At 37.3% G+C, this 20419-nt stretch overlaps 1 protein-coding gene across 2 annotated transcripts in view; it reads right to left on the bottom strand.

The window, feature by feature from the left end:
- Positions 1-62: 62 nt before the first annotated feature.
- The window catches only part of PDHX (pyruvate dehydrogenase complex component X), an 82343-nt gene continuing 61986 nt past the window's right edge, over positions 63-20419 (bottom strand). For both annotated transcript variants that reach the window (XM_059139581.1, XM_059139572.1), the window contains exons 8-11: positions 18544-18602; positions 14395-14553; positions 10163-10227; positions 63-7573 (exon numbers count right to left, since the gene is read on the bottom strand). In XM_059139581.1, coding sequence (XP_058995564.1) covers positions 7315-7573; positions 10163-10227; positions 14395-14553; positions 18544-18602 — 542 coding nt within the window. In that variant the 3' untranslated portion in view covers positions 63-7314. The remainder of the gene's footprint in view (positions 7574-10162; positions 10228-14394; positions 14554-18543; positions 18603-20419) is intronic.

Here is a 20419-nt window from a genome sequence, read left to right as displayed (position 1 = left end):
TATTTTCATGGTCAGCGTATGTGTAGTTGGAAGAATGGAAAAAAGGTCCATACCCACTTAAAGAGTATTAAGTAAGCAACTAGAAAAATTTTATTAAAATATCCACCTGGAAAATAAAAGTCGTGTAGAGGATTTCCCAAGTAAAAGAATACTCTGGGTTTTACTGATATGTTTCTTTTATCAGTTTTCCCATTTTTAAAACATTTTACAAAGCTGTTCTTCCCAATATTTCTCAAAGTCATGAGGATTCCTTCAGGAAATAAGGACACACACATACCAAAGCCCTATTCCCTAAAGAATACTGAGTTTCCAATTTGCCCAATTCATAGGCTTATATATTTTCTGCATAAAGGAATAATGGCTTCTGAAAATTGGCCAATATTGAAAATTTTTTTCTTTTTTTTTTTTAAAAGATTTTATTTATTTTTCAGAGACAGAGGGAGAGAGCGCGAGCGAGCACAGGCAGACAGAGAGGCAGGCAGAGGCAGAGGGAGAAGCAGGCTCCCTGCCGAGCAAGGAGCCCGATGTGGGACTCGATCCCAGGACCCTGGGATCATGACCTGAGCTGAAGGCAGCTGCTTAACCAACTGAGCTACCCAGGCGTCCCCAATATTGAAATTTTTAAAAGGAGAGTTTGAGTCTGCTTTCAGGAACAGATAGATCCATAAAACTTAACATATTTTCATTCTTCTGAAGTTATATCAAAGCATTAAAAGTATAAGAGAATACCTGGAAACTTAGTTCTGATTAGCATTTAATTAACAGGTTGAGATAAAATACACTCTTATTACATGCCAGCTAATTAATAGATGGTTCGCTGCCAAAACGAAAATGCCCACAGACTGCATAATGTATAAAGTAATGGAATCAAGTTAACTTGTGGGGAGGGAGAGAGGAGGCTTATGGTGCTAGTGGGCAAATCAAGTTGGCTTCAGATCCCACTAATTTGATACTCAGCATCAAAGATACTGAATGGTAGAAATAAAGCTTGATATTCACTTGCACCTATTGTTTTGCTCAGCTAGCTGGAGAGCCCAAAGATGATCATGATTCTCTAAAAATAAATTCAACAGATGGTCCCCTTTGAGATGTGAAACAGCGAGTCTGAAGATACCTGAAGAAGTACGTGTCCTGACTGATGACTTACTCCATTATCAGAAGGCATCTGCACATACATCTTCAAAAAAGCAGAGGCTGGGCAAGGGGTAAAGGAATGGAGGTAATATTAAAATACATTTCAATTAAACAGCGCTTATTCCTAAACTAACATTTCTTTAGGCATGATGACCTTGGCAAAAACATCTTCTTGTAGATAAAGGGGTGTAAAGCTTTCTCTGCTCATGAACTGCCCCCATGGAGTAGCTTTCCTTCCAACTAACTTTCTAAGCAATGTTGGAGTTAACATTACTAGAACAATATGTACAGGTACCTGGGTCAGAGTCATACAAAGATGGACTGCTGACACCCATACATTAGGCATACAAAAGCGGCTAAATATTTAGCTACTGAAATTAGAGAAGTCAGAGGCAAAAAGGACGTGGGTTAAAACCAGTAAAAACCTGCTTCAGATGTTACCTCCTCTACAAAGTCTACCTCTCAACCCAGCCGCTATGCACATACTTTGAATACAGAAGCGACCGAGTTGCCCATCATTCATCTGGTTTAAGCTGATTGAGCGGAAGGGCCATCAGCTGTAAATCCCGAGTGCTGATGCACAGATGCTCACCGCAACTGAATGAACACTGAATTTCACACTTTACTTCTGTTTCACACTTTAATAACTGTCTCGCCTAGAAAATAGGCGAACTTATTTGAAATGAAGCAATGATATTTTCAATATTACCTCTCTTTCAGGTAATTTCTACCCACAAAGCAGGTCTTACATAGACTGCTATGCCTGCCTAAGCTGTCTTATTATTTAGTATGATTTCAAGTAATGACATCGCATTTTATTTCCCAGCCTTTCTGGTTGGGATGATTGTGCCAGTTATTAATTCATTGTCTCTCAGCTTCAAACTTACCCTTCAGTGCCTGGTCTAAAACAACAAATACAATTCTTGTAAGCGTTTCTCCTTTTACAGCAGGAACAACGTTAGGCTTTCTCAGAAGACGCATTAAGGAACAAGTGGGTGTCTTTGCCCCTGATGTATGTCCAGAATGGCCCTCCCAACACCATGTCCCCATGGCCATCTCAACATCTACATACCATGTGCTCCAGGCCTCCCACCCACTGTGGCGCTCCAACCCCCTCAGTGGATCAGCCCAGTGGCTGAGGCTCATCTGTGCCCCAGAGGGCCACTTCCTATTTCCCTGGCACATGTGGAGAGATCTGCCCTCGACAACCCAATGGACTCTGCCCGACAGTGAACTGCAACCAGGGGTCCCTGACTGACAAGATCGATACACAAGACTGGACCCTGACGGAGATGGCTGTCAACACAGAAGTCTGGAGCCTCCAGAGGAAAAATGGGTAACTACTTTTGCTTTTGAACTTGGACTAGATTCCAAGGAATTTTTAAAAAGTGAAATGCTCTATATATCATGTTTTTATCTTCAGAGGAACTAAGCTCCTAGTTTCTTAAGTTTCTATTTTTCTAAGCCTTCCATTCAGAGAGAGAATATAATACTTAAGTTCATCATTTCAGGTTAATAGGCATTGTCCATATTAAAACAAAATTCCCTCAGCTCTTTGTGCATACAATTACCAGAAAGACACCAGGAGAACTACTATAGAAAAACTGTGAACTGAATTTTAGAGCGGTCATGTAGCAAACACATCAGTGTTAGGGCCAAGGAGTTACTCCAGGTGGAAAATGCTATGTGTTAATATGGAACGGTCTCAGCAACAGTACTACACCCTACAAACTGTCCTGCGCTGCAGCCAGCTTGAATTTGGGTGCTGCATGGACCTGGGTTCAAATCCCAGTTGTGGCACTCGAGCTGTGTGCCTCTGGCCAAATGACATCCTGAGTCTGTTGCATTGCGCTGTCTGGCAAGGATGAAGCTCAAGTCAGATATATTTACCTTAGAGAATTGAGAAGATTAAACAAGATCAGCAACTACCATGGTTAATTTTCCCTCCTGATTTCTCATTTTCTAGGTAAGAATACTGAGCCAATACTGAGGCAGGAAACAAAGTTTCTACCAAGAGCGCAGTCATTTATAGATAAAGCTGAAAGCAGGCTAAAATGTTCTTGATTTAAGTGTGCAAACTTGGGCAGCAAATTATGTTGCCATAACCAATTAAAGACCAGTAACTCTATTGAGGAGAGTAATGTATCAAGTGCTATCCTATACCTTCCTTTACCAGACTGTGGATGAGCCACTGAAAAGAAGTATAGAGTAAGGGCAATTTATGTGATTCAACATTGAACAACTTACATTTATAGAGTACTCTATGTTTTATGAAGTGCTATGACTAATATTTCACCTGATCACAACAGCCTTCTCTTCAGAAGACTGCTTTTTGGGATCGCCTGGGTAGCTCAGTCGGTTAAACATCTGCCTTTGGCTCAGGTCATGGGTCCTGGGATTGAGTCCCACATCGGGCTCTTTGCTCAGTGGGGAGCCTACTTCTCCCTCTGCCTTCTTTTCCCCCTTCTTGTGCTCACATACTCTCTCTCTCTGACAAATAAATGCATAAAACCTTAAAAATAAAATAAAAAAATAAAAGATTGATTTTTAGTGATAAAAATTCTTTCATAATAAAAGAATTTAATAAATCAAGAAATTTCAGAAAGAATAAATTTTATGTGTGAGTAAAGACAAATCATGACTTATTCATGATTTTATGAATAATATCTCAACTTTTAAAAGAAGTCCAGGTTTCCTTTAGTTATATATGTCATATGTAGTAGAGGGTTAAGTTAGAGGTTTTAAAGTATCTGCTTTCCTGGGAAGAATAGGCAGCTTGAACTTGTTGCAAAAAATATAGATGAGTGATAAAAAGTGAAAGTAAGCTTTACATACAGTCAAAGAAATAAAAGACTGCTACTAACAGAGTCTAATCATCATTTTTCAAAACACATCTTTATGCCTTATAATTTCATTCAATATTACAAGTCTAGACAAACCACAGCTTTCTTCCAACACTGCACCTATCCCCATCTGATGAAACCAATGGAAGCACCAGAAAATACAATGTAAAAGTCCACAAAACTATTTAAAATTATTTTATTGGAAGACCACTGTTTTTTCCATATATAAAAAGTTTAAATGGAGATATACCAACTGGTGATGTGGGCCATGGGGGACTGTGTTCTGGCCTGGGAAATTACATCATTCTTGCTACAGCAAACACACCTACCCCATACATTTATAATACACCACAGCAAACTGACATGTACAATATTCTTCATTCTCTCCCTTCTTTAAAGTCCCCTGACCTAGTGCAGAATCTATTCAACTCACACTCTCATTAATGCAAAAGCTTCCAGATGGTTCCTGCTGCCTGCATCCTCGCACTGTTTTGACCTACCTTGCACATTGTGGCCACACTAACCTTACAGTAGTTCTGCACTTTTATTTCCTTCTTCAAAAATCAACAGAAGTTTCCCATTAATAAGGCATATTTAAATTAATGGTTAATTCTTACCTGCAACATACTTGGTTCTTTCACTTATTCTTCACATCACCTGAGACAAAGTCCATCGTGAGGCAGTGTGTAATGAGGACATATTTCCCTTGAGCACGAAGATTTAAATGCCATGTTAATTTTTCTCTCACACTCTAACTACAATCCATTAACTTACAGCACCACCTATCTTTCAGTTAAAAGGTTAGAAAACTAGGATTACTTTTTACACAATTCTCAAATGTCTGGCCTATATAAATCAGTGGGAATTAAGTCCAAAATGCAAAAAAGAAAAAAAATTCCTAAAAATAAGTTTCATTTGACACCATTTGTAAGGTACCCATTCCAGTCCATATAAAAGACTTATATATGTTTCAAACAAAGAAGTTGAGCAAGCAGTATACTGATGCCACAAAATCTATCTGTAAATGTCAACTAGAAATTGCAATTGGAGAAACAGAACCATTTGACTTATGTCACCTTTTCCTTAGAAGTCTTCCCAATATTTTACCTTTTCCCTGTTTAAATGAGAAAAAAGATGACCAAACATAAAATTTCATTTTTATATTCTGTGTGATAACTATCAGCAGTACAAATAAATATTATCTATATATATACACTATATTTATTTATTTGTAAATAAATAAAAATAAACAAATAAAATGGGGAAGGAAGACTGCCCACGCAGCGCATAGTTTGCTCTCTGCAGGAACCCAAGCCCAGTTTACCATACCTCTTTCTCAAATCAGTGCTATGGCAATTTCCTTACATAATCAGTATAAATATTCGAGAAAATGCTTTTAGTCAGAACCAAAAACCATTTGTACCAAAAGCTGAGAGGTCAACCCATGAAAAATCAGAATGTCTTAAATGTACATGTCATTTCTCCTGTGCAGTTTGCAACTTTATAAGGGAGGCTGTGGTGGATATCAGCACCCATTTCACTGACAGGAAAACAGAGGCACTACTGTTGATGCACAACACAACTTCAAGCCAAGGCCTGTTTATGGCTAGCCCGCGTTCTGTTCCTCAGATATAAAAATTAGGAAAAAACACTGGGTGCCTGGGTGGCTCAGTTGGTTAAGTGTCCGACTCTTGATTTTGGCTCAGGTCATGATTTCAGGGTCATGAGATCAAGCCCCATGTCAGGTTCTGTGCTCAGCTTGGAGTCTGCTTGGGATTCTTTCTCTCCTTCTCCCCTGCCCCTCCTTCCTGCTCATACTCTCTAAAAAATAAACAAAATTTTTTTAAAAATTAGGAAAACATTTCAGTTAAAACGTATAAAAGTTATTTTGAAAACAGCACTTGTTTATAATTTTCAGTGTAACTGTTAACGTAACAAAAGTTTGGAAGACTACTTTGGAAAAACAGCTTGTTGAAACTGAATAATGAAGTTAAGTATATTCTTAACAGCTGATATACTGGGGCTCTAATTGTTTTAGAAGCTCTTTGTTTCAGGCCTAAGTCATACCACACACTTTATACCACATGGGTCTTTTTTTTCTGGCGACTGCAGGCAGCAGATACCAACACAAGCCTTTCTGGGACTGGTTACTTAAATTACCACCCAATTTCAGTACAGTTAACTTGCCAACTGTAGCAAAGTTGTTAAAAGAGAGAAATAAGCTCTTCTAATTTTTACAATAATTAGTGAAAATTTCATACTGTTGATGGAGTAAAAAGGAGAGCTCTTGCCTACTTCATAAGTTTTCCCTTCCACTCTCTTTCAAAGTTTCACATTCCTTGTTCATTGTTTTCCTAATTCATATGAAGTTTAAATTCTTTCTCTCTTCCTGTAGAATTTCTTATAAATTGTTCCAAGCAAATTACCAACCTACTTGAAGGTTTCACTAAACTTCTGTGTCCTAACATTTAAAATCCAATAGAAATTTTTATATTTTCTCACATTTTATTGCACAATACAAACGATTAAAATGCACTAAAAAACCCCCAACATTTTGTGTTTAAAGTAACAAAAATTTAAAATGTTTGGTATGAAATAGCATAATTTATTATACTGCAACTTAATATGAAGGTGAATAGTTTATTTCAGAAAATTTAGATATTTTACCTATAGTTTATTACTGAAACAAATTTTTTGGTCTCTCTCTCTTGCTCTTATTTTTGACTTTTTAATTCTTCCTCTTTAGAAGTTCACAGTGTCATAGAAGTGAAAAATAAGACTGACAAAAACCACTCTAAGACCTATGGCTTTATATACATAAAAAATTCAATAATGTTGCCATAACCCCTAATATAATGTGATCCTTACTATTATCTAGAATAAACTGTACATATTAAATTGTTCAAGTAACAGCAGTGTTTATAAAAAGCGAGGTCCCATTAATTAAATCGATGGGCTTCTCTTAGAAGATCATGTCTAATTAGTTCTAACAATTTTTCAATTTTACAATTTATCATACATTCTCAAATAGTCTATAATGCTCAAATGAGCCAAACATTTAATTTACATTGAGTTTAACTCCACTTTAGTTCAGCACCGGAGGTTAAAAAGAGATCTAACCAAATGTTCTCTTTCATTAGTTACAGTTTGTTATTTATTTCTACACCATTAAACCCAAACTGAAAATGAAGACAACTCGGGCCAAACTCATTCACCTTGAATAAATAAACAATTCACCCACTTCACGCTTACACAGCTATTTGTTTTCCTACAGTGTAAGTTCTGGTAACAGCTATACGATAAACTAAGCCAAAGACCAACTTCGTATCTTGGAGGACTAGGCCAGTCGGATAGGATTCTCCAGGTTTGCTTTAAAATTTTCAAGAAACCTGGTAGCCAATTCATCATCCACCACTCGGCTGTCACTTGACATGGTGACTGTTAGAAGCTGGTGCTGCTGCAGCCTGGGATTCCCCTCTTCGTCCTGCTCCAGCTTGAGCACAGGTCGGAATCTCCCAACAGCCAGAATGCAGGCCTGAGGAGGGTTGATCACCGCAGTAAATTCGTCGATGCCAAACATGCCCAAGTTGGAAATACTAGGGGAAAACAAAAGCTCTGAGAGCGGCATGTCCTCTATCAAAGAACCCTTTCCCAGAAGTGTATGTTTTGGCCCTACTGAAAAACTGTGACACTGAACCTTATAGCAAGTTATTCAAAGACCAAAAACAAAGATGCCAGGTACAATGGTATCAAAGAAACAACACACATATAAATAGTATATCTAATATAAACATACATTCAACATGGACTGGAAGTCCTTGAGAGTGGATTAGGACAAGAAAAAGAAATAATAAAATTTAAGAAGAAAAGGAATAAAGAAATAAAAGTCATTATTCACAGATGAACAGACTGTATATAGGAAATTTAAGACTCTACAGATAAACTGATAGGATTTACAAGTGAATTTATAGCTAAGTCACAAGATAAAAAGGTCAACATAAAAATCCAATTTTTATATATACAGATTGCTGTAGTTAGAAAATGAAATTATAAAACAAACACCATTATAGTAGTAGCAAAAACCAAGTATGAAGAATTACATCTAATGAAACAAATTTAAGACCTCTGTATAGAAACCTATAAAATGGAACTCAAAGAAACCAAAGAACTAAATAAACAATGGTTTATACTATGTACACTGCCTGGAAGACTCAATGCTGTAAAGACTGAATCCTCAAACTGATCAAAAGATTTAATGCAATCCCAATCAAAACTCTGGCAAAGTTTTTTGATTTTGGCTCAGGTCATGATCTCAGGGTTGTGGGATCTGGAGCCCTATGTCAGTACCTCTGCGCAATGTCTGCCTGAGGTTCTCTCTCTCCCTCTGCCCTTCTCCCCACTCATGCTCCCTGCTCTCTCCATAAATAAATAAATAAAATCTTAACACACACACACACACACACACACACACACACACACACCCAAAAAGCTCCAGCAAGGTTTCTGTGTGTCTGTATATGGAAAGTGGTAAGTTGATTCTGAAAATTCATTTGGAAAAAGAAAGAGACATAAAAGAGAGTCTTGAGGGTGAACTAAACTAGAAGATTTTCCTTACCAGATATTAAAAGTTATAGCTAGTGGTACTGAGCAAGAGATGGACAAATAGGTCAATTGAAAACAGAACACAGAACAAACCAAACATACACAGTCACTTTCTCAGTGTTATGGAGTAAGCTTTTCAATAAGTGATGCTAGGTCAACGTAATATCCATATAGGGGAAAAAAAGAATCTTGACCTTTATCTTCCCACCACACACAAAATCCACTTTTAGATGGATGGTGATCTACATGTGAAAAGTTTTAAAGCTTCTAGAAAATAACACAGAAAAATAACCTCATGATTCTGGGACAGGCAATAACTCCACACATAAAACAAATAGTACCAGCTATTAAAAAAATACTAATAGAATTTCATTATGGTTCAGAACTTGGGTTCATTAAAAACACCATAAACAAAGTTCCAAAGGCAAGGGACAGAGTGGGAAAAGATATCTGAAGTAATATGTATGCTATAAAGGTCTGTGTATCTGAAAATAAGAATTCCTACATATAATTTTTAAAAATGGACACAAGACATCAACAGGTACTTTATCTGATAACTTTACCAGATATTCAAAAGGTTATTAAATGAAAACAGTATTAAACATCATTAACTTGCATTTCCCTGACCACAAAGAGTACCACTACACACCCCAACAACTGTTATAATTTAAAACCAACATTTATACTAAGTATTGGTGAGAATATGAAGCAATGAGAATTCTGATACACTGTTGCTAGAAGTATAAATTTGTATAACCATTATGGAAAACTGACATTATCCATTAACACTTTTAATTCAGGTATTTCACTTGCAAGTCTATACAACAAATATATTCTCCATAAGATGCTAATAATAAGAATGTTCACAGTGCCATTATTTGTAACAGCATCAAACTGTAAACAAAGACAAATGCCCAACAGTAATATGGCATACGCATACAATATACTATAAAATACCATATACTGCAATAATAAACAACTGTTTCATACTGCAACATGGTTAATCTTGCCGACATTAATACTGAGTAAAAGAAGCCAGACACTAAGGAATATATATTATTTATATAAATAAAAGGTAGCAAAAGAAATCTACGGTGATGATTTTCAGAAGAGTGGTTACCTTGGCAAGGGGGATACTTAGGAAGGGGGAAAGGGAAGCTTCTGGGATGCTGGTAATGGTCTATATCCTGCTTTGGTTGGTTACACAGGTTTCTCCACTTCTTGAAACATTCATACTGTACTCAGTATATTACACCGTGTATAAGTGACACTTCAAAATAAAAATAGAGCTGATGATAACTAAAGGCTCTATGTGTTAATATTTTCCTTCAAAGTAACTTAAATAAGAGATCATGAATAGAAAAAGTTGAGGTTTATAAATCTATTATATTTATAAATATATTTTTTTAAAGCTTCAGAACCTAGAAGTCATTCTGAGAATAACTGAATGGGTTAACTAGCTAATCCTAGTGGGTTCCTACGAGCCCTGACAGGTCGCTTCAATTAAATAAAGTGTTTCAAAAGTGACACAGACTCCTAGATACCTGTTTGATGCTACTGATAACTAAGAGTTTAAATATTACCTGAAAGATCCTCCTTGGTACTCTTCAGGTAACAGTTTTCCATCTCTTGCTTTCTTCGACAGGACCTGGGAAAGAAAAACACAAATACAGCATGACAACCAACACCACATTACAGGCTGTTGTCACTTAAAATATTTGTAGAGGGTATACACTCATCTCTCACGTGCCTTGATTTAACTTCACTTTCTCTAATACAATTAAAAAATGAACAAGTTAGAGAGCAGATAGTCGTAAGAAGCTAACGCTGTAAATTGATACTCTACAAAAACTGCTTTCCTTTAAAAATTCTTCCAGTACTAGAATTACTCTGTACCTCACTACCATGCAGAATGCTTCAGTGTTTTCTATAGAAACAGTGAAATTTATTGTGTCTATAGTGTTTTTTTTCTTGTAAGACACGGTATTACATGAAGCCATTCTTGTCCACCTGATTGCTTTTACATAATTGTTCAATGGCAATAATCCCACAACCAATGTATTAGTTTTCATCTTTCTTTTTCACATATAACATAGCTACATAACTACAGACAGTTGTAAACATTCTAAAGATGCTACGTCTGCCTCAATTCAGTCACGTCCCCAGTGTTTTAATTTGGTTTGCTGGTTTTTCAATTATTTCATATAAAATTTCAGAAGTGGAATTACAAAGTCCTAGTACATAAACATTTTCTTGGTTCTTAATTTTACAACTGAGGCATTTCCTGAATGAGCTAGTCCAATTTGCACTGCCACGAGAAATAGAAGAATGTGGTAATTTTTTTATCACTTTAGCAAAACTGATTTCTAAAACCGATAGAGGGAAAGATAGACACTCTGAGAGTGACCTTAAGTAGTTAAATTTTCCTTTACTTGCATTTGCAATTAATCACACTTACGTTAACTTTTATTTTTTAATGCTTCAAAAACAAAGGAACGGAGATTGAGTCATTACATATGAAAAATTAATAATGAACTAATTCATGAGTGGAAGAAAAAAATTAAACTATTGTCATTTTGGGAGATGAAATAAATCTGATGCTTAATTTTCTGTTCTATACAGCTAACATAAGTACAATTACAATCACCATTGAAAACTGTTCAATTTTAAACCAGAGAGGACTTAATTTTTGAAAACCAAAAATATCCTTTAAAAAGTCATTCTAAATGACTTTTAAAAGTCATTTAGATCATTCTAAAAATGATCTCAATGTATCACTGTGACTTTCTTACAGTTGAGACAGATGTAGTTATCTGGATGCAGTTATTTATAAAACTACTTGGATCCAAAATGACAACTGAAAAGATGAATTTAGACTTGTGTGGTCCTTGGACTATCAGAAATAGGACAATCTACAAATGTGTTTTTTCTGCCTTAAGCAATGTGACTGCTCACATGATATAAACAGACATGTATCATATGAACTCTGAAAGGCATTTCTTTAAAGGCACATGATCTCAACAAACCTGCTGTTACCAGGCTAAAAGCAAATAACACAGACATTCTTTAAAAGATGGGATTGCAAGCCCACATTTAAAAAAAAAAAAAAAGAAAGAAAGAAAGAAAGAAAGAAAAGAAAAAACAAACAAACAAAACTCTGTAGATCCTAAACACATCAAGCAGGATATTCCTACCAATGAATTCTAAAAGCTTAGAATAAGAATAATTCTGAGGAGGATTACTGGTTTTGAAAATCGCTAATTCTCACTGGGATTTCCCAGCAATGCACACTTAAAATCAAAGCATATGCTATCCCAAGCCTCCAGCTGAAAGGATGTAATACAAGATGACCAGCAAATACACATTCTTTATTAATTCATTTAAAAAATTTACTGTGCAAACAGAGGAAAACTTGGCCTCTGTCTTTTAAGACTGTTATAATTAATGAAGAATTAAGAATAACATGGGTTCTAAGGCTTGTTATTGTATTACTTTTTATTTAGGGACTAGAAACTTGAACTCAGTTGAGACATGACTTTGGCACCACATAATGACATCCTTGAGGCTTGTTATGGTCAAGAAGTAAAAACTTAGTGCAAATATTCTTAACCTGGGTCCACGGATGGAGTTCCAGAGACCCACAAACTCCTTAAAAAATTAATCTTAGTAACATTTTTTATTGAAAATTTAAAAAATAAATTCACTGAGCATCTATGATCTTCCTTCCACACACTCTTGCAGAATTGGTTATATGGCAAGAACAAGGCCCTCAAGGTCAGACAGAAGGGAGCAGAGAAGGACCAACAAATAAACAAGGTAACTTCAAAGACTGATCAACTGCATACAATAAAAAAACAGGGTAAGGCCAGGAAGCTACTTTAGCTATGGAAGCCACAGAAGACCTCAGAAAGTAGCACCTGAACTGAGAAACACCCAGATTTAAATAAATCCTCTCTTCTACTGCTTTTTAGATGGATCACCTTGGGCAAACTTGCTAAAGCTTTTACTAAAACTTCGTTTCCTCAACTTCAGATGGGGAAATTAAGGTTTCCACTATAACACGGGGCTAACAGAATTAAATAAAGTGTTTAGCCTAATGGTTGGTATATCCCAGGAACAAGAAAGAGTGGAGTGTTAAACACCAGCAGCAGGGTGGGAGAGAGAAGCAGAGAGAATGGGAAGCACAGAGTAGCCAGAGCGCAGGATTGCTGGGAATTAGAGGAAAGCCTCGAGGACCACCAGAGGCCCTGGAACATTCCAAAGGGTTAAGACTGCCCTTCTCATCGCTCAGAGGCTGCTCACGCTGCCTCCTTACCACCTCAACCTAGGTTCTTCCAGGATACAAGGAACAGACTATGCATTATCATATTAAAATTAATAAATTGGTCAAAATCAAAGAAATCATCTTGAAATGGTTAATTAAAAAATTTTTATGTATGAAATATGCAAATATTAAAAATAAGAAAAATATATAAATATTTAAGAAAATTCTAACTCTATAGTTAAATGTGATCTCATTTGAATTTCACAAAAACACTAAAATACATGAATTCTCATTGCTGTTGAAAACTTTTGATGAACAAAAGGCATATAACTATCTTATTAACCAATCTAATTACTTGACTTTTCAATCAGTCAAATTAATACCACCACCCAATTAAGAAAAAGTTACATTTTTATCTATAAAAACACACTGCAAATCTTTTCAAAGAGGAGTGAAGATCTAAAAATGTCTACTCCACTAAGGTCACCCTTAATTATATCTAACTTGAAAATTCAACAGTATGCTTTTAAAAGTAGATTAATTTGTGTTCATGTATTTTGAGCAAGTTCATCGATATGTGTATATACTGTCAGCTCTCCAAAGAAATCTTATCTTCTACTTTTAATTCCTCCTTATAACTTTTCATCTACTATATATACAACTGGTCTTTGGTAAATGAAAGAGAAAAGAATCACTTATCTAAATGAATCTGAAATTTTCAGTTCTAACACTATAAGAGCTGATACTTCTGTCAAAAAAGTACCTTTGGAAATTATAGTGTTTGTCAGAGGTGACCTACTGTCTGGTTCCTGCCGATTCAATGGAATATTTTGGGGGAAATCGGACTCCTCCATATTGGGAGCTATAAAAACTGCTTTTAAAGAAACTTGGGAAAAATTCCGTACTTTTGCTTCTATAATATTAAGTACTTTAGTGGTCTCAATTCTAGAGAGGAAATGAATGAAATCAAATTTGAAGAATAAAAAGCTGTGAACAGTGAGGTCTCTCCATTACCACCTTCATAGGAATATGGTTTCAGCTTTAACTTTAAAACCATCTAAAATATCCTTGTTAGAGTTGAATTCTAGACTTTGGGAAATAAAGCATTCACCTATAACTTGAATACAGTTGATCCTCATTTATCTGTATGTTTTTTTCTGAACTCTTGATGGTTAAATGTTCTTTTTTTTTTTTTTTAAAGATTTTATTTATGTATTTGACAGACAGAGATCACAAGTAGGCAGAGAGGCAGGCAGAGAGAGAGAAGGAAGCAGGCTTCCCGCCAAGCAGAGAGCCCGATGCGGGGCTCGATCCCAGGACCAAGGAATCATGACCTGAGCTGAAGGCAGAGGCTTTAACCCACTGAGCTACCCAGGTGCCCCGATGGTTAAATGTTCTTAAAGTGGGTCATACCTAGGTTAAAACTTAAAAAACCTTCATATATGACTGATGATCATTTGGAAATACATCACAGTGTGACTAGATGATGCCACAACTTAACCAGAAAGTAAATACTAACATTCCAAAAGCATAATATTTCTTAAGACATACCTTTACAGAGTCAGCAATCTCCTGTATACCCTTAGCAGCAGCATCTTTTATGATTGGTGTAATTAAACCTTTATCTGTTGCCACAGCCACTGAAATATCAATAAAGGGCAACTGCTTTGGGCCCTCTCCATCCCAGCTTACATTAACATCTGGCATTTGCTAGGGAACAAACAGAAAAAACATGTCATTCTAAAGAAGCAGATTTATTTGTTTGTTTGTTTGTTTTAAAAAGCAGCTTTAGACCAAGGTGGTTACAGAGAAATAGCATTATTATGCATTTCTGAAAGTGAGCATAGGTAGACAGAAGCAAATAAATGAAGATTTGGTTTGAAACAATGGTTCGGATCTCTGTGTTAAACGGCTTCTATGTTTGGGAAGAATAGGCATACCATGTTTTTTGAAGCAAGGTTGAGGAAACGCTGATGTACGTGTTTTGATCTCCTACAATAAATAATGGTTAAAAAAAGGTCTCCCTTTGTTCAACCTGATTGCTAAAAAGCATTCGACGTTTGTTATACTTCCTGTCTCTTATGCTGACCGAGATGGCCTTGAGGAGAAGAGGGAGGGAACAGGGTAACAATTCAACCACATTATTTCCACTGGGAAGGTAGAAAGCCCAAGTTTCTAGTATAGCCCTGGGAGATCCATCCGGCCTTTAATAAGTGACTTCCCTCTTGAAGAAAGACTTCTTAGGCTTCATGAACATAAGATAAATGTATGAGCATGCTTGTACTGAACATACACAAAACTACACAGAGGATGAAAAGAGCAGAAGAAATCAGTAAACTCCTGGAGACGGTATGTACTGTACAAATATTGTAGAAAAAATGATGGTGAAAAACAGAAAGCACAAACTAATTTCTCTTCTCAAAAATTCTTTGCTTTAGTAATAGCCTACCTAACTGTACACTGACCACTCCCTGGAGATGCATTCCCCACTGTACTCCAGCTTCTCATCATCCTGCTATGCTCGCTCTCACTGCATTTTTTTTTTTTTTTTTTTTGGGAGAGCACACGCTCGAGTCCTGGGCGGGGGTGAAGGCAGAGGGAGAGACTCCTAAGTGGGCTCCACGCCCTGTATGTCGGGCTCAATCTCACATCATGAGGTCATGATTGGAGCCAAAATCAAGAGTCTTGATGCTCAGCAAACTGAGCCACCCAGGCCCTCCTCCACTGCACTGCTTTCAGCTGCTCTGTGCATGGAGTTCTCCATCTCTCAAGGCTCAGCTGGTTCATTCAAAGTACGCAAAGCTCATTTATGTCAAAATAATAAACAGTGAAGTCCCAAACCCCGAGAAGATTTTAAGTTCTTCATGGAGAGCACTAAAGTAAAAGAAGAAAAAAAAAACCCTCTCAAGTGAGGAATATCTGGCAAATAAATGTAATTTCAGAACTATGCAACAAAAACCTACGGGATCTGGCCTCAGTTGTGGTCAGAGGAACATTCATACTCTTAAAACCTCTTTTTCATATTCAAAATTATAATAATTACACATTCCCATTTCCTAACAAAGTATTTTCAACCAAAGTCTAAAATAATTCCGATCTAAAGCAGAAGGAAATAATGGAAGGAATACATAAGGCAACAATACAAATGAACTGAGAACACAAATGAGTAATAATAAGAGCAAGACAGAATTGAGAACAATGTGAGTGTTGAGGATTATTATATTAAAATATTGTATGAAGCAAATTTAAATGACTCTGGGCTAGCAAGTTTTTGGGAATCCAGATGAAATGAGTGATTTTTCTGGGAATATATGTTTCCAAAATTGATTCAAGAAAAAGCTGAAAATTAAACGCTCAATAATTATGGGGAAAAATGAGGCAGTTGTCAAAGCTCCCTCCTCAAAACAGAACTAGGCTTCAGGTATTTTTACTGGTGGATTCTATGAAGCTTCAAGAAATAAAAACCGTTATAATACTGAAATATGCACAGAGAAAGGTGAGATGCCTAAATTATAACCATTACCGCTATTTCTGCTTCTGTACTTTCCCTTGCTAACCCATGAAAAGATGGAAAAATACCAGCAGACTTTCTATAGACACTCTGTAACCACACATCCCCCTCCCAGAATTGAACCTGACAGAATGGCTGCCCCCGGACCCCGTCCCCGGCTCTGGGCCAAGAGATAACAGCCATCTGACTCCCGAGAAACCCCCACCCGGAATTGGACGTAACATAATGACTGCTCCCGGACCCCCCCCATCCGGCTCTGGGCCTAGAGATAACAACCATCTGGTGCCCTGCGTTTTGACAGGAAGACCCTGGTCAATCCTGAGGTGACACATACCCTAGTGGCGCCAACTCAGCAGTTTGAAGAATGACCCTTTGTTTGAAGAGCCCTTTGCCCTAACCAATAATCCGTTCCCAGGCTTTTCCCGCTCTGTAGCGCGCCAGTCATATTATAGAGTTCCTTTTTGATTTTCCCGCGGTATGTGGTGATTTGTTACAAGATACTATGATGTATGCTAAGTCCCCGCCTCCCCAAAAATAGTGTATAAAAAGTGTTGTGATCCTGAGCTCGGGACCTCTTAGCATCACCGGCAAGGAGTGCGCGGAGGTCCGGGTTCGAACTCGTAATAAACGACCCTTGCTGTTTGGCTTTGACTCTGGACTCTGGTGGTTGTCTTTGGGGGGGGTCTCAAAATTTGGGCACAACAAACGGAAAGGAGGAAGTACCCAAATTCACTTTAAGAAGACATTGATTTTAAAAAAGAAAAGCACAAAATATAAATTATAATTACTTACAGCTCCTGATACAAAATTATGAAATGAAATGTAATAACCACTAGAGATTCACATAGGGAGGACAAGAATGATTCATAATTAGAAAATCACTAATATAATTCAAAATATTATTTGCTCAAAAGACAAAAGCCATATGAACACTTAGATATGAAAGGCTAAGAAAATGCAGGACTTTAAAATTCTCTATTATTGCACTGTTCAAGAAATAATAAATTCCTTATAAATATATATATTAAATATAGCACCTAACACGCAGTGAACCAGAAAAATAGCCTAGTCATAGAGAGAAAGGACAGAAAATGGAGAAGAGCAAGAAAGCAAGAAGCCCAGGTTCCAGATCCAAGTCCAACTCTAGCCTCCTGCTCCTCTGCCACTTTCCCCACGTCAGCATGCAGGACTCCATCCCTCCCACTGCTTGGGCCAAAGTCCTGGTCCTTTCTCTCACACCCCACAGCCAACCCATCAGCAAATCTTTTTGGCTCTACCTCTGAAATGTATCCTAAATCCCGCCTTCACTCCAGCTTCACCACTAGCTGCTGTCTTAGCCCAAACCACTGTCGCCATCCATGGCCTCCCAGGGGAGCGCACTGCTGCCCCCTGGCCTCCCTGCAGGCTGTGTTCCACAAACCACCAGAATAGTCCCTCCTTTTTCTTTTCCGAGTTTAAGTAGGATGTCAATCCTTTCTCAAAACCCTCCAAAGGCTCCTCCCCTCTCCTTCATAATAAAATCCCTAGACCTTACCACGGCCGCCAAGGCTTTACCAGCTTCTGGCAGCACAACTCCTCCCTCTTTCTTCTGTTTAATCCCTTCAGCTACCTCCTCTCCTCCAGAAACAGTATCCCCTGCTGGCCACCAGGTCTGAAAGGCAGTGGCCCCTCCCCCCAGCCTCCGTGGGCAGTTCCCTTCGCCTGGCACACTCTTCTGATAGCTCTCTCTTCCAGGCCTTGACTCAGTTACCACTGTGACAGAGAGGCCTATCTTGCCTAACTGTGTGCACCATGACACCCTGACTTACTCTGCAGCAGGGTTGCTTTCTCCTCCTCCACTACACTTTCACTATCTGACAACTACTGGTCTCTCCCAACTATACTATAAGCTCCAGGAGAGCAGAGAACATGTCCACTTTCGTTCACTACCGTTTCTCTAAATGCCTATAATGTACTCAGCACGCAACAGGGGATCAGTTAGTATTTGCTGAATAAACTATAATTAGTTATAGCCCCCTTGATTCTTAGTTTCGTGTATAAAACTGAGGGAGTGAGATTAAATGGTATATTTTTAGCAATGAAATTACTTAATTTTCGTGACTTAAAAATGACAGTTCTATTTATCATATAAAAATCCCAAGACATGAGACCATTGTATAAGCCAAAATGATTTAGGGTCTGCTACTTACTTTAAGGGTAATGGCTGCTGCCTTGATGATAAAATCATTCACTGATACTTTAATGTCATCTGAAAGAAAAACAAGCATATCAAAATTAGCATTCATAATGAAACTTTAACAATGGCCATTATGATTTCCAACTTGTTCATTAACGAATTATAGTGAAAAATATTGTAGGTTTTTGTTTGCTTAGTCAGTTAAGAGCTCCCTCATTAGGGGTGCCTGTGTGGCTCAGTTGTTAAGTGTCTGCTTTCCACTCAGGTCATGATCTCAGGGTCCTGGGATCGAGCCCCACATTGGGATCCCTATTCAACGGGAAGCCTGCTTCTCCCTCTCCCACTCCCCCAGCTTGTGTTCTCTCTCCTGCTGTATTTCTGTCAAATAAATAAATAGAATCTTTAAAAAAAAGTCCCGATTAGAAAAACTTTTATGAGATTCTGCAGAAGTAATATTGACCATAAATGTAAAAGATTACTTCTGAATTACAAGTCTTTTAAACTACTCAGATATACTCGAAAACTTGACACATTATAACCAGTTAGAAAGAAAAGAACCACTTCTATGTCTCTAAAAACACAAATGGTCTCTACCGTGATTCAACTGTCTCTCACCCTTTCCAAATGTCTTCATTCTGCATATGTTTTATGATACACTGATTATAGTAGAACAGTGGTAACATTACAGTCATTTTAAAGATATCTGTACCTATCTATGTATCTACCTGAATCTAGAGAGAGATTTTTTACTAATGAAGTGTGTACCAAAAAAATTTAAGACCACCAAGCTGTTTTTTCACTTAACAAAACAGGATATATAGTAAAAGCCAAAGATGAAGCAATGCTGGCACAGATCCTAGTGCAATGAACAAGACGAGGTTTTCTGTCTAGTTGTATGGTGATTCCATCTGAATCAATTTCCTCCCAGTATACATAATTATTTCAAGGTAAAGCTAAGCTACCCTCCCTTCCCACAGAGCTGATCATAATAAAAGCATCTGATATACACTTTTGCTTTTCCCAATGGGTAGGAAAGTGTTGAAAAATGTAAACTACACTTGATTTTCTATTGCAAAAGCTTCTAGAAAAAGAATTTTTAAGATCAAGATCTAGTCAATGGTATGTGGCAAGATACACAAATCCTGTTACTATAGTATCATGGAATTTTACATGAACAATAGCTCATTACAAAGGCATGCTGGGGATTTCAGAAAGACATTAGATGAATTACCATAAACCCAAATACTGCCAAACAGTCATGGTAACCACCACCTGCTCATCTAATTCATAGCTCTTTTAATTCAGATTTCCAGAGATATAAATATTTTTGTTTGCTTGTTTAAAACCCTTTTAGGAGTAGAAATATAAGTAGTTTCCCAGAGCTTACAGAATTTTAATCATAACATATAAAAGACATGGCCTGCATAAATTCAAATATGTGGACATATTTTATGACCTCATTATGCCTACCTCTTGTGTCTCCCTCACCCTCCCTCGTACTTTATCTATATCTATAGGTATCTACAGTGAAGACTTCCCAAACCACCCCCCAGCTAATGATTCCCTATATACTGCTGGAGTCCCCATGCTCACCTAAATTCTCTGTCCTTATCATATCCAACATTTTGTACTTTGGAGCTGATCACTTTCTTCATTGTCGAACACTTTTTCTTACTGTCTTCTATGTCACGGTACCCTCCTGGGTTTTCTTTCTCTCTACCATTCACTCATTTTCTGTCCCTTCCTCTTAATGGTGGCATCTTCCCAAGCAAGAACCTTCTGTTCCAAGGTTTTGATACCATCCATATGCTGATGATTCCTCCAAATGCTACCTCTTATCCTGATGCATCAGAAGCTTGACTTATATGTTCAATTTCTCACATAACATT

The sequence above is a fragment of the Mustela lutreola genome, chromosome 1, assembly GCF_030435805.1.
Source record: "Mustela lutreola isolate mMusLut2 chromosome 1, mMusLut2.pri, whole genome shotgun sequence".
Classification (NCBI taxonomy): Eukaryota; Metazoa; Chordata; class Mammalia; order Carnivora; family Mustelidae; genus Mustela; species Mustela lutreola.
This window is presented reverse-complemented; position numbering and strand designations above follow the sequence as displayed.